This window comes from Lepisma saccharinum, chromosome 16, assembly GCF_977018435.1.
Source record: "Lepisma saccharinum chromosome 16, izLepSacc3.1, whole genome shotgun sequence".
NCBI lineage: Eukaryota > Metazoa > Arthropoda > Insecta > Zygentoma > Lepismatidae > Lepisma > Lepisma saccharinum.
Window position 1 is genome coordinate 17,894,547 of NC_139244.1, and position 15,422 is coordinate 17,909,968.

The 15,422-nt window shown below is 36.8% G+C and overlaps 1 protein-coding gene across 3 annotated transcripts in view; it reads right to left on the reverse strand.

Annotated features, from left to right (window-relative positions):
* Positions 1–11,048: 11,048 nt before the first annotated feature.
* The window catches only part of Myo81F (unconventional myosin 81F), a 333,460-nt gene continuing 329,086 nt past the window's right edge, over positions 11,049–15,422 (reverse strand). For all 3 annotated transcript variants that reach the window (XM_083137796.1, XM_083137797.1, XM_083137798.1), the window contains 2 exons: positions 14,849–15,052; positions 11,049–13,089 (listed from right to left, as the gene is read on the reverse strand). In XM_083137796.1, coding sequence (XP_082993922.1) covers positions 12,922–13,089; positions 14,849–15,052 — 372 coding nt within the window. In that variant the 3' untranslated portion in view covers positions 11,049–12,921. The remainder of the gene's footprint in view (positions 13,090–14,848; positions 15,053–15,422) is intronic.

Here is a 15,422-nt window from a genome sequence, read left to right on the forward strand (position 1 = left end):
AGTTACAGAAATGGTTAAATTGGGGAACAATAGAGGATTCCAACAGCGTACATGTTAGCCCAATGCGCGTGGTAGATAACCCCAATGGAGGTGTGAGACAGTAGCAGCTCGTGCCTAAAATAACAGGTGAAGAAGTACATTTATAGGCAATGAAAAACAAATAGTAAGTTGAACTGAATCATGCTTGACTCACCTACGTTTTGTAGATCAAATCGATCCTTCTATATTTCAGGGCTGCAAATCTATCAATAATGTCTTCATGGAAGGGGTGACGTTCAGTAAGTTCGTTCAAGAGCTCCTTTTGGATTGAAACATTTGCCAAAGATGAAAGTCGGTTCTGTGATGTCGCGCTTCTTGAGTAGGTTTTTATTCTCTTGAGGCACGAGAAACTCCTTTCCACTGATGTACTGGTTGAGGATATTGTTTCGACCAGGGAGAAGAGTTTGTAAGTTTCCTCGAATACATTTCGATTTGCCCTCAAAGAATGAAGAACTTCTTCAGGTGTGCAATTTGTGTACTTTAAATGATCATTGTAAAAAAGAGACAGCTAATTTTTAAGGTGCTGAGGCTTATTGAATATTTGGGGATAATACTGGTGTAGCTGGCATAGTGCATCGGAGGGGAAATTAATGAAATGTGTCTGAAATTTCGATGTGTCTACAAGACAAAGGAACTTCAATTTGTCACAGTCTTGAAACCGAATACTTATTTGCATCAAAATATTATCAAGTATTTCAAAGTAGAGGATTCTATAATTAAGGAAAACTTCTGATTGTTCTCTTCCGGTAGTCACACTCGTGAGTTTGGCTGTGTTTTCAAGCAATGTACCGAAATATTGTTCGTTCCTTCTTGCCGTTAGAATATCAGTCATACTCTTGATTTTAGTCACGCAGAAACTGATGTCCAACGATCTTTGCTGAAGAACATCGAAAAGAACGTCAGTCATACTAAAAATGTCATTGAAAACTACGGCCAGGAAAGTGAACTGAAAACTGTTCATTTCATGAAGAAAACCTTTGCTTGATCGAATGGCCTTTTCATCAGATTCTGGATCATCCATAATTATTTTAAATACATGTTTCAGCCTGTCCCAGTCTTCAATGATCACACAAATGAGTCTGGAATGGGAACTCCACCTCGTCTCAGTTAAAGTTGGTATTCTTTTGGCCAAAACTGAATCAAGAACATGCGTTCGTTTGGCCGATTTGTGAAAAAAATTTGGAAAAACCACTGACACTCACAAAAAATATGCGGCATTTTGAATTGCTATTGCAACTTTGTTTAAGAACTATATTTAGCCGATGGGCTAAACAATGGATAAACATTGCTTGAGGTACTTTATCCTTAATTCTTTTCTGCAGTCCGTTTAAGTGCCCTGACATTACACTTGCCCCATCGTAGCATTGCGCAACTAATTTACGTTCATAATCAAACTCTTTCAATACACCGTTTAACAAATGAAAGAGTGTTTCTGCAGATCTATCAGCACTTACGTCAAAAAACCTAAAAATCGTTCGACCAGTTTCCCCTCTTCATTAACGTATCTCACAATACTGGAGCACTGTGATATCTGGCAAATATCTGTGGTGTCATCCATTTTAACAGAAAAAAAAAACCTGAAGCTTTAATTTCATTCCTAACATATTCCTGTAAGTACTCAGAAATGCATGCAATGAGTTTGTTTTGTAATGTCTTAGAGTCACCACTGAACACGTTTTTTTATTTTCTTGTAATGGTTCTGTATTTCTAACGAACTTCTCGATATTAATAATGCAACAAGTTCCTTTAAATTCCCACGATTAAGCGAAGACACACTTTCATCATGACCCCTGAACGCAAGTTCCTGTTTATGTAAATACAGCGTTGCGTCAACTATTAATTGTAGGAAAAGCCTATTCAACCTTTTGCCGCCCAAGGCCTTTTTCACATGTAAGCCTCTATTGCCCGAGCCGATTTTGAGCAAAATGCAGAGTTTCAATTAAATGAGTGTAGATCGGAGGCTAATTACCCTAGAGAGATGAGTGATATACCGTTGTACGCGGAATGAACCAGAGATTCAGACTATATGAAATTATTGCAAATTCGGCGTATATGTGGCGGGGGGAGGGGGCTAACTCTCAAAATTCCAAAATTTCGGGAAAAAAAAATTGGTTCCCCCACCCTCCCCCCAAGAAAAAAGTACATGACAGTGTCGACATTCACATGGAAATGATCGCTGACATGTAAGGAACACAAAAATATTTGCATTATTATCATATGACCAATGTAACTTGAGTTGTAACCCCAAAAGGAATGGTCGGCATGCCACAGATTCAAGCTTCAAAATGCAGCGGTACCTTGAAATGACTATAGCTCAGAAGCTAAATGCCCTAGAGATATAAAAGATATACCGTTGTACACAGAATGAATCACAGATTCAGACGATATATAATTTATGCGCATTCGGCGTATACATGGAAGGGGAAAGAAGGGAAATCCCCTGAAAATACTTTTTTAAAAATGGGGTCTCGCCCCCCCCCCCCTCACGCCCGCCCGCCCGAAAAAAAGGATATGAAAAGTTCAAAATGCACATAGAAATTATCGCTGGCATGTAAGAAACAAAAATATTTGCATCATTGTCGTATGACTAATGTAACTTGAGTTGTACCCCCAAAAGGAATGGTCGGGACGCCACTGATTCAAGCTTCAAAATGCAGCGGTACCTTGAAATGACTATAGCTCAGAAACTAAATGCCCTAGAGATATGAAAGATATACCGTTGTACGCAGAATGAATCACAGATTTAGACGATATATAATTTATACACATTCGGCGTATATATGGAGGGGGAAAGGGGGGAAATCCTCTGAAAATACTTTTTTTAAAAATATGGGGTTTCGCCCCCCGCCCCCCCGAAAAAAGGATATGAAAAGTTCAAAATGCAAAATTTATGCAAATTTGGTGTATATATGGAGGGGGAAGAGAGAAAACCCCAAAAAATTATTTTAAAAAATTGTCACTTCACCCAAAAAATGTCCTCGCACTTGGGCACAAAACGACACCTACGCACAACATTCACGGACAAAAAGCTAGAACGTAGTAAAAAATGAGCGCGCTTCGAAATTCCATTCTCACAACGCAGATTCAACAACCAGTCTTCCCCCTCCCCCTCCCCCCCCCCCCTGCTTGAGCCCTCACGGAAAACTTTCATTTTGACATCCAATACTGAAAAACAAGCTTCCTTCGAATGCACTTAGCAGGAGGGAGTGAAAAGCATTGCTTTAGAACAACAAAGCCGGTCTTCCTTTGTCGGCAAAAAATTGACCTTGAAAAGAGACGCAAAAGAAAAGTCCCTTTTCCCGCCTTTCCCCCTCCATTTTCATGAAGACAAAAAAAATGCAAAAAACCATTTCTGTTAAATACATGTGTTAGGAACAATATAAAAAAATAAAATCGAAATTATAGCCAAAAATAGAAAAGTTATAACGTAAAAACTACGACCTTGACACAGCGTCTCGATCGAGACGCTTGGTTCCGAGAGGGTTACTTTTGGGTATCTCGTTCGAGATGCTTGGGCGGCAAAAGGTTAATCTTACATTTTCATTGAACCGTACATTTAAAAGCCTACTATTTTCTTGAAGGGCATCTGCTATGGTATTCCTGTTTTTTTTCAAAAACTTTGAATTGTAACTTACACTTTAAATGTTCCACCGAATCATTGTGCTTATGCAGAGAACACGTTATATTGGCAAAATCGTTATACCCTTCTTTATTCCACACATTATATTTGTTGCTAAACAGTAAACAAGGCCAGCAGAACAACGCTTGCAAATATCGACTACTACACAACCAAGGAAAGTCGACAAACCAGGAACTTTTAAATTTAATGTTGTACGATTTCCCTGCCTTTTTGTTCTCTCGCTTAACTGATATTTGAAGAATGTCAGTGGGCCGCCCACAATTTAAAATGTCTTTTTTGTCTTCATCCGTCCATCTCGAAAATGGTGTCTGTAGCAAATTACACACTAAGTCATTTACTGGGTTCATTGTACAAACCACAGCTCAACACATGAACACAACACACGATAGGAAACACGAAACACACACGCGGAACAAGATCTCGCGAGAACGCAAAGATTTTGCCACAACCACTGGATGCAATGTTTTCTGTCAACGAGAGAACTGCTGCACCTAGAAGGCGACACCCGTTCAAGGCCAATGCTAGGTGACATCACCATTACCATGACAACCGGCTAAGTTTTCCGCAACCTGGCAGCGTTTGCTCTTGGTTTGTTTATGCTACGACGAACTCTTCACATGTGTAGCGCCAAGCGGCATATTATTTGAGTATTATCATGTGCGTTCTGCTGGGAAATAGTTTAATTTAACAAGCAAATGAAAAATGTCAATATTAATTTGAAAATTAGGTGAAAACATCTGCACTTGTTGCATTTGGCCACTCGCCACTGGTGTGAGACCCATACTAGATCTCAGGGAATTGAACAAACATGTCTTACTTCCGAGAAATCAAGTGGAAAGAATAAATGAGCTGCTCCATACATTCGCTGGAAGTAGATACTTCACGTCGTTCGATCTGACTTTAGGATATTTCCAGGTTGAAATCGAAAGCGAGTCAAGGAAATACACTGCTTCTAGATACGGATTTAGGCTATTCCAATTCAAAATATGGATTGAAATCGTCAGTGTCTGCCTTCATGACTGCCATAAATAGAGAGTTCATACATAATTTCTTGAGCAAGGCAAAACTCCTATATAACATGCTCCGAAAACATGTAAAGTTGAAGAAGGTAGAGAGAAGAGAGAACATGGGACAACATCAAGAGGTACAATTGTACTGAGGATATAAAGCAAGCATTAAGGGAGAGAGCGAGTGAGAAAAATAGGAAAGATTGAACACATCAAGAAAAATTTTCCTATATCTGTGAATTAATTCTACGATAAGAAAATTTTTCACCCAAAGGAGGGGGATTTTATGTTACGCGCCCGCATGAGTGGAACATACGGCAAATGATTGAAAGAACGAATCATAGCTGGCAGCACGCGAAAGAAATATTAGGATCGCAGATTAAAGCAACAATGTGCATGGGAATTGAATGAAAGTGTTTAGGATTGCTGAAACTAATCGTGTTTACCTATACTTATGACCTTAGCTTAATAATGGAGAAGGATAAAGGCAAAAGAAAGAAATGATCGCCATGTATATGCAGAGATTAATGAATTCGGAAACTGATTACGATTCTATATCTCTATCATTCTAGCAGGAACGAGTTTTTCTGCTAAACATTTTGAGTTGTTTCCCCGGTGTGGCGCCAACTCTGTGGCAGCCCCCAAGCACTTCCATGTAGGCTCATATATTGCAGACCCGGATCAAGGTAGAGCGCGGGACTGGCAGCGCCCCTTGATTAACCCCTTTCTCTGCTTGTATTAGGTGGTGGCGCAGCAAGGCAGCGACCTGAATTACTATTCAAGACATTAGCCAAAAGAAGAAGAGGCTGGCAATCCAATGAAGAAAGATGGATACATGAAGGAATTTGTATATAGAAGTGTGTAAATAAGAAATATATCCATTAGAAGAATAAGTATATATATGAAAAAGGCTATGAGGCCATAGAAGAAGAAGCCTGTGGAATCTCATGTACGAAAGAATATATATAGAAGAAGCCTAATAGAAGTCCATCTGTACATAGAAGAAGAAGTCCATTAGCCAATAGAAGAAAAGGCCTAATAGAAGTTCATTAGTACATAGAAGAAGTCGATTAGCCAATAGAAGAAGAAGTCTAATAGAAGCCCATTTGTACATAGAAGAAGAAGAAGTCCATTAGTCCATAGAAGAAGAAGCCTGTGGATTTCCAATATGAAGAAATACATACATACATACATATATATATATATATATTGAAGATGAAGTAGTATTCACCTATCGATAACCAGATGTCAAGAAGAAGAAGTCCTTCACATCTCCATAGCGAAGAAGAAGAAGCCTTACAGTAGATACATTCTCATATACTTACATCAAATATATATGTGATAAATAAACAAATAGACAGCTTCAAATACAATCATGTATATAAATTGAATGTAGCCTGAAAAATTAAGAATATATGGTGCATTGTACCTTCTGTAGTAGGTTAAACAAGTTGTTTCCTTTCAGTTTTGGTAGCCCTGAGTGTCTCATGCTTTACCCTGGCCTAAGCCAGACTGGTGTCACCCTCTCTGGGATATGGCATGGGATACCACAGATCAATGTAGAACTGAATAAGCTAAATTTTTATGTAACTTGTTTTTCTGTAGATCTCCTGGTTATCGAGTATCCATAATTTTTAATCCGATAGTAGGCTCGTCATTTTCCAAGATACCAATTCTTCATCCAACCTTCAAGTAGAACATGCATTGTTTCCATCTTTCAATAGTAGTCATGTTGAAGTTAGTAGTGTGTCCAGGATTTTTGGAAGTTAAGTCTTCTTTTAGTAGTCAGTCCCATATTTTACAATATTTTCCAGCATTTTTTTGCAAGGGGGGGGAGGGCCAAAGAGGGCCATGCTCCTAGATGTAATGCAGAAATCCTTCCTACCTACTGTTATATGAAGAGAAAAGAAAAGTTACACTAACAGTCAGTCCACAACGCTATCACAAAATAATGTAACCTTACCAACGATGTACAAGAGCATCACTAGAAAAATACAATTTACAGTTGTTGATCAGTGATTATTTATTATAAATACAAATAAAATTAATATATCATAAAACGTTCATCATATAAATGTTACAAATTGGTTCATCAACATCATTTTTTTCTACGTTATACAAATCACAGACGACTCAAAGCATTTCTTTCTCCCCTTTAGTTGCAAAATTCAACCTAAAGAAAAGATATTGAAACACAGTACCCACCAGGGGTAGGAAAATTTGGTATGCATATGTGTCAAGTTCTTACACATGAAGCTCAAATCTCACATGTGCAAATATAATTACTTCAGGCCTTAGTATTAAGAAATTATTTAAGCTGAAAAAAATGGTTTTATGTTCCAGCATGTTCCATTTCAAATAATAACACATGGACACACAAGAGAGAGAACATATTTGAACTAGTAATCACTAACAATTGTTCACATCAAATTTAAAGACTGAGTTTCTAATGAAAAGCAGAATTATAGCAAAACAATCTTATTACGTAATTACTTCTTATTGTGTACTAATTCATTGTTTACGACTCTAGTGTCTACAATTTGTAATGGAAAAACTGTTGAAAATATTGGCTTGAGGTTAAGGTATGGAAAGCCTAAATTTATATCAAGGAAACTGAGTAGAATAACTAGTTAAAAAATTAAGTTACTGACAGTGTTGCAGTATCACCAAAATATATGAAGTTTCTGAAGCAATTTAGCTTACATGTCACTGTAATAATTTATCAGTTCAGTTTGTAGCAGTATTACTGTAATAGTTGAACTGGTGATATTTGTAGTTATGTTTGCAGAAACTGTCCTGGATGTTACAATAACGCAAATGAAGCCTAATCATTTTAATAAAAAAGTGCTTTGCTGTGGTAAAGCCTCTAAGAATTCTAAACATTTTAACCAAATCACAGGTGGCTTTAATGAAGAGCAGATTAAAATAATGAAGACTATTGGCGATTTGGTCAAAATATTGAAATCCATCATTTACATATTGAATGTGGGAACACAGACAATTGTGAAGATTTTTAATGAAACGCAAAAAATTGATTTTGCATTGCCATATCTTTGCCAGCTTTCAAGCTTTTTAGCCCTTCAAATGCCAAACCAGGACAGCACACGTCGTGATGAGGTGCTTGCTTTGTGACTGAACTGGGGCTCAGTTTCTCTCTGTAGGACATGAAATTTAATGACATTTTTAGAAACAGTGTGACTCAGATAATGTTCCACAGATTAATGCCTGCTTTAAAGTGCATCATGAGAAATCTGACTGCTATTATAGTAGGACATAATAGGAGCTGGGAGAAGCTCCTTAGAAGTACAACTTGTAAATTTCACGCTGAAAACAGGCCCAGCACCTAAGAATTAAAGCAGTACTATTGAAGTAGTGGCAGTGTCACATATGATACTCAGAATAGTTTTACACACTGGCTTATTCTCTCATGTTACCTGGTATACCACTGGTAAACCAACTTTTTTCATACATATAAAAATTGCGAGAAAATGTGAAGTTGTCGGACTGCTGTTTGCTTTACTTGCATGCCTACAAGTATTTTATTGTATTATATCTAATTAATATATAATAAATATATACAATAAATAAGAATTATTGCAGTATACCAGGTCAAATTTTCAGAATACGCCACTGGTTTTACTATTTAACGCAGTTCTAGTTTCACTACTGCTGGCATTGGATATTCAAACTCTAGACAGTACAGTATTAAGAATACAAAATATATATCATGTGTTATTTTTTAATTCTTACAAGCACTTTTGTACTTATGAGACTGAAATGTACTAAACTCTGTGTGCAACAGACTTTTGAGGGACCAATGTCTGCCAAGCAGCTTTTCATTGGGTGATGCATGGTCAGTGTGTCCCATTCATTGCTACTGACTTTCTAGACAGAGCCAATTTCCAATCCTGGGCAAACATTGACATTTTGGAGCTCCCTGGGGATCGAACCTGGCCCGCTTGCACCATTGGCAAGAGTGGCAACCAATCAGCTATATGGAAGCCCTGAAGAAACAACCATCAAAGAGTATACATGCCATACACAGAATTTCAACCCATACCTTTGCAGTCAGACTTCACGACAAAAAAGTAATATACAAAACAGTTGCGTTATCACATCAACCTAAAATTTCATGACACACTGCATAATGAAAGTCATCATCTTTACGAATCAGTACTTTCGTCCTTTTAAAACACAAGCCAATAATGTAAAAATATCTACAGATTCTTTTCAAATTTAACATTAAGAAGCAATTATATTTGCACATTGTTATTGAGTACCGCATGCACTATAAGTTGCATACTTACATGTTGCAATCATAAATTTGTACATATTCTGACGGTATTCTACAACCATGTATATAAAAAAGAAAAATAATAACAAATAATAATACATATGTATTTTTTTACAAAAGTAACACAAAGCAACAATTTTTTTCTGAATCTTTATGCATTTAACATGTCAATTGATTTTTGTGAATGTCTGATGGGAAGACAAAAAAATAACCTTTAATTCCCTGACCCAAACATTATAAATGCAATACTAAATACTATACAGCATGATATCTTTTTACAATGCTTTGCATGGCAAATAATGGAACTAAAACTGAATAAACATTATTTAACATTTGTAATCTCATAGTTCTACATTCTCACATCTAGTGTGGATATTAGGAAATATGTTACAGTAGCTATGATGTATCACTTTTTTTTTCATTAACTTTGGCAACATAATTGTTAAATGCCCATCTACCCAAGTCGTAAATTTCATTTTCGGTGATGAATTTCTCCACAACATACGTGATACAATCTGCATATGCAAAGGAATCTTGTTATAAGCATATTAATATGACTTTTACAATTTGTTCTTGCACATGTCATTATATATGCTTTACAATATTTTGTTCTGCAATACACTGATCCCATTGCGAAGTATATGTACACATGTATATATGGAGAATTATAAATTATGTATTTGATCTATAGTTTGAGCACATGTAGTACCAATTACACCACAGCTAGAGGATGTAATATTCTTAAAATAACTGTAAAGACTAGTATATTTACTGCAAATATGAGTCGTTTCACAAAAAGAAAAGATTGAATTAATATTTTTTCACCTTTTTTTGGTAACATGAACAGTTATTGTTATAATATTGTCTATATATATATATATTTATATTTATCTATATACATTTTTTTTCTGCCACGAATGTTTTATTTTGTCTTAACATAGGAAAGTCAACTGTCATAAAATTATCTACAATACTTGGAATCTATTTATAATTTTCCATTCTCTGTTTCATCTTTCATTGTTGACTGATTATTTTCACTTGTTTCCATTCACTGCCATGTTTTGTAAAGTGATAAAGAAAATATTAATATATTAAGTTTTAGAAGACTTCACGATTCTAGAAAGTACTTAGCATGAGGGTTATGAAAGGGTTGCATTTGGCAGGCATAAATACGAGTGTCATCCAGAAAATAAAGACCGTTTGGTTATACAAAATGAAAAACACAATATTTATTGGTAAAAACAATTCTGTTACATACCTGAAGCTTCCTTCACTTCTCTACATAATCACCTCCTACATTTAAACATTTGTCGTATCTGGGCACGAGCTTCAGAATTCCCATGTTATACTCTTCTGCTGCCAGTTCATTAACCCAGGTGGTCACTGCATTCAAACAAGAGACTGCTTGCGCATTTCCACCGAGCAGCTCACTCCTCTTTCTCTTTTCAGGGTCAACTGGCTTAAATAACAGCTGTGTTCATAACCCTGTGAGTGGAGGTTGCAAGAAGTCGTTCTTGTGCAGTTGGGGTGGTCAACACGAAAGGTCATGACAACCGTCTTTTGGGATCGTAAAGGTGTTCTTTTGGTGGATTTCATGCCAAAAGGCACTACGATCAATGCAAATCGTTATTCTGAGACTAAGAAAACTACGGGGAGCCATCCAAAACAGGAGGCGAGGAATGTTTTCTGGAGGAATTGTGCTTCTGCACGACAATGCCTGCCCTCACACTGCTGGTGCAACTCAAAAATTGCTGGATCAATTCGGATGGGAAATTTTTGATCATCCACCCTATAGTTCAGACCTTGCTCGTACGATTTCCACCTTTTCCCTAAGCTGAAAGAGTTTCTTGGCGGTAAACGTTTTGGAAGTGATGAAGAGTTGGAGAATGCAGTGAGCACCTGGGTTAATGAACTGACGGCAGAAGAGTATAACATGGGAATTCTGAAGCTCGTGCCCAGATACGACAAATGTTTAAATGTAGGAGGTGATTACGTAGAGAAGTGAAGGAAACTTCAGTAATGTAACAGAATTGTTTTTACCAATAAATATTGTGTTTTTCATTTTGTATAACCAAACGGTCTTTATTTTCTGGATGACCATCGTATAATGATGTAAAAAAAGATGGTGGCTGGTAATCAAAGGTATATACTTCTGTTGCTGTCTAAATTTAACATCTGTATATGTGAAAATTGAAAATTGTACAGTGCAATAACTGTTTCAGGTTAAATACTTGCTAAGCAGGTCTTTCATTGAGATGATTCAAAGTGAAACATTGAGTTCCATTACTGGGGAACCTTGATTCTATGTTCAGGGGATTGTATAAAGAACTTATAATGCAGGACTGGGAATATTTTACGACTGCTTCACTGGGACAAGAAATGTAAAATGCATAATCTGGGAACGTGAAATCAGTATCACAGTATGTACTTCTTTTGAAGTAGCTGCTCCATGATGCTGGCAACACCAAAATGTTGAGGTTCTCATTGGAAATCAAAGTGAAATTTATCACAAGTGACAGCAGCTCTCAGAGAGCCTAAATAAATTAATACTCGTCTGCCAAATGTACGTCATACATGTCAACCCCTCTCTCTCATAGCACACACAGCCTCAACTGAAGATTGCAGATGCCGTCCTGGCATGGCTGTTAATTTGTTTTGTGCCTCTTAATTAGTTGCACATAATCAACGTTCATCCTTATTATCATGATTAGACAAGTGAGACAGAAAAGCTATGCTCAATAAGACTCTCGCAGAGAACAACAGTAAAGCAGCGTTCCCAGAAAATATTGTGAATAATCCTCAAACTGTGCTCTCTCAAATCGTCTTTACTATTTGAAATCATGGTATGATAATCAATCTGAAGTGGGAAAATTGTGCATACATGCATCGTAATTGGAAGTGTACAAAGCTATGCTGTTTTTTGAATGACAAGTTTAGTATTTTCGAGGATGAAATTTGCTTTTTGCTTTTGGAAAAATGTAAGCCCAACCAGGACTGACATAACATGCTATTACTCTTCCAACTCAGCTAGTCCAGATTTCACCCGATTTTGTTAGGTTATTTACACGTAGCGTATCTTCATCGTATCTGATGTATTCAATGTACACTTTGGGGCAGTAAAATATGTACACTTTAATAACATCTCGTGAGGCACAATGGCCTAATAAATAAATAAAATATAGAAAGGGGGCATGTCAAGAAATGATTGGAGAAACATTTCTCAAAAGAAAGAATCATTACAAATAGAAGTGAACGAAGTCTGTTAACGCAAAACATGCTCATTTCTCTAGAATACTCTTAATCAATGTGACGTATTTAGATTAGTAATGACATGGCAATACAGTAATACTGCATGGGTCAGACAAAATAACTAGAGTATTTGGAGAAAAACTTGCTAATAAATGTCATGGCAGTCATGTCATACTGTAGGTGATTTTACATGTATATTTTGATAATACATAAAACTTCATTTTATTTATTTTTTAAAAAATGCATTCATATATTTATGTATATATACATAACTTTTTAAAATCTTATTTATATGTATATACAAACCAAAAAATGCACAGCTAAAAAAACAGTCCATAGCATCACACCGAACATAAGCATTAAGTCTCTCGCCTCAATAAAATGGTCTTTTATATTCAGCACAAGAAAAACCAGCAAAGCATGTACCGTATTTACCCACCAATTCTTTTCTTTTTTCTTTTTCAAAACTCACCAAGCCTACCTAAAGGCACAGCCTGCATCATTCGTCTTCCCTCCCATCCAAACACACCAATTTGGCTTTCCCTTCGAAACTCGCATCCTATAATCATAGGAGTACCGGCTTACTTAATACTAGAAGATAAACAAAAATGACTAGTCAGTCTCGAAACGGTCTTTTCTAACTTGTTCCAGCACACATTGATCACCTTGTTCTCTACGACACAACTGAAGCCTTAGCTCGATGAATCTTCAGCATGTTTTAGTAAAGGTGCTGGTTTGTGCAGAATACTCACTGGCCTGTTGTTCGAAATAATAATCTTGTTGCATTCTCTTCGTCTCACCTCGTGTGGGGATTGCAATACTTCTGTGTACTCTCGGATCAGATTGGCTATTTGGAATGCCTGGAAGAAAACAGTTTTGCATCATTTAGGATCAAAATTACACCTTACAGTCCCAAAATGATTATCGAGGTTTCGTAGTCGTTTCATATCCTTTATATGTGGGATACAAGGACAAAGCTTATATGGGAGTGAACAACAAGAACTCAACATGTTTACATAGTGTAGTGTATAAATGTTCAATGTGAACACATTTCGTGACATGGCACACATCCATCCGGTAGTCTAATTCTTCCCAAACGCAGGTCAGCATGTCTGGCGTGATAGATTGGACAGCTGCAACAATCCTGTTTCTCAAGTTGGCAGATAGCGGTGGTACGTACACTACCTTTCATGTATCCCCACAAGAACAAAGAACCACAACTTGCAAATTCAGGGACAAAAGGACTTCTGCATGAGAGTCACCATATTGTAATACACCTACACTGCAGTGACTGATGAGAAGCAGATGATAAGTGCACAGGGTAACAAACTTTCACAGGCGTTCTTATCGTACATGTACAATATAAACATTCACCTTCGTCAGTTGCAATATACCAACTACTTGAAACTCCGATAATCATTTTGGGACACGGCGTATTTTGAATTGATTAATAAAACACAGCACAGTATTATTGCTTGTACAGGGTGAGCAAAAAGTCATGATCTGATATTGATATTGTGAAAGAAAATGTAGTATTTAATGCAGAAACTGTATTGAACTGAACAAGACACATTGAAGAGCGAACCAGGACAAGAATACTAGGGCTGAGCCAATACCACCTTGAACCAATACCAATACTCTTACCGATTTCCACCGATACAGATACTTGAAACTGCAATAATTAAAATTTGTTCAAAATATTGATCAATATTGGTGTGTGAATATGTGTATTCTTATATGCATCACTTTACCAAGTTTTTCTTTAAAAATATTTAAGAATTACATAATGATATTACAAATAGATGTTATGTAATTGCAAAATACAGTTTTTCATGCAAAATTGGTGCAAAATTAAAATAAAGTTTGAATTTTGCATAATTTCTAGGATAATTAGACTCCATGAAAGTGTTGCGCAGCATTTTTGTGGACCCCCTGAAAGACCTATATGCCAGAATAGTATTGGCTGGTATCAGTAGATGAATTCCAACCGATACATCGGTATCAGTATGGCTCAGCCCTAAAGAATACCAATAACAACTCAAAACTTTGCCTTTAACTGCAGCATTCGGATGGACCTCTATTGGAAAACTTATCCGCACACAATGTATGCGAGGAGCATAAGTATTCCTCTCAACCTACGACAAATTGTTACATTAATTTCCCTTATGAATAATACATTCTTGCATTGTTGGTTGATTTGTGGTTTTAAGTCAACTTTATGCACAGTAAGGCTAATCGGGACTGGACCTACAGTTTAAAGTGGGATCCGAACCACTATGTGCCTCCACCGGGTATTGAACCCGGGACCCCTTGATTACAAGGCAACAATGCTACCAGTGCACCATCGGGAGGTACATTCTTGCATTGTGAATAGTATCGAATCATGACCTTTGGTCACTTCATCAGTTGCACCTGGTAAAGTAACTATCTGTCTTACTCTGTGAGATACAAGTAGTTTTAATAACATATTCATAATTTCTTTTTCATTTTCACCCTATTTTATTTTAGTCCTACATATAATGATTCTTAAGCACCTTAAAAACATCTCTTTAACACAGCCTTAGCTTCATTCTCAATTTAAACTTCAATCACACACACACTAATTGCATAGTCTCCTACCTGTGAGGTAGTAAGAATGACTTTGCTCTGTTTCTTTTCGCTTCCAGTGATGATCATCACACAATTTAGGGCTGGACTGTAGCTCAATATGCTCTCGTACTCGTAGCTACAGAGGGCGTTTCGTGACCGATGCTCTAGAAGATGCAAGCCATCTTGGTCTACAGCTAACCACAGAACACGAGGCCAATTTGATGTGAAAGATTGCTGGAAAAAATAAAGTCTGTATTAGCACAACTCGCAGCCAACAAACCACATTCTATTTTCTGGATATAATATAACCAAACAAGAGGCTTCTACAACTCAGATAGGTTTACGATCTCACTTATTGCAACCAACTCAAAAACTTTGTTGGTCAAGTGCCATATTTAGTCTTCTGATGTCAGGCTAAATACTTTCGTAGTTACAGCTAAATGTAGTGTAATTATGCTAAGATATTTAACATAAGAAGCCTAACCTAACTGCAAAAGCATTCCATGCTTATGACAGAAGACGAAATATGATGCATGACCAAGAAGGCTTTTGAGTTGATTGCAATGAGTCATACCCATGGGGGTACAGGGGTGGAAACTCTTCA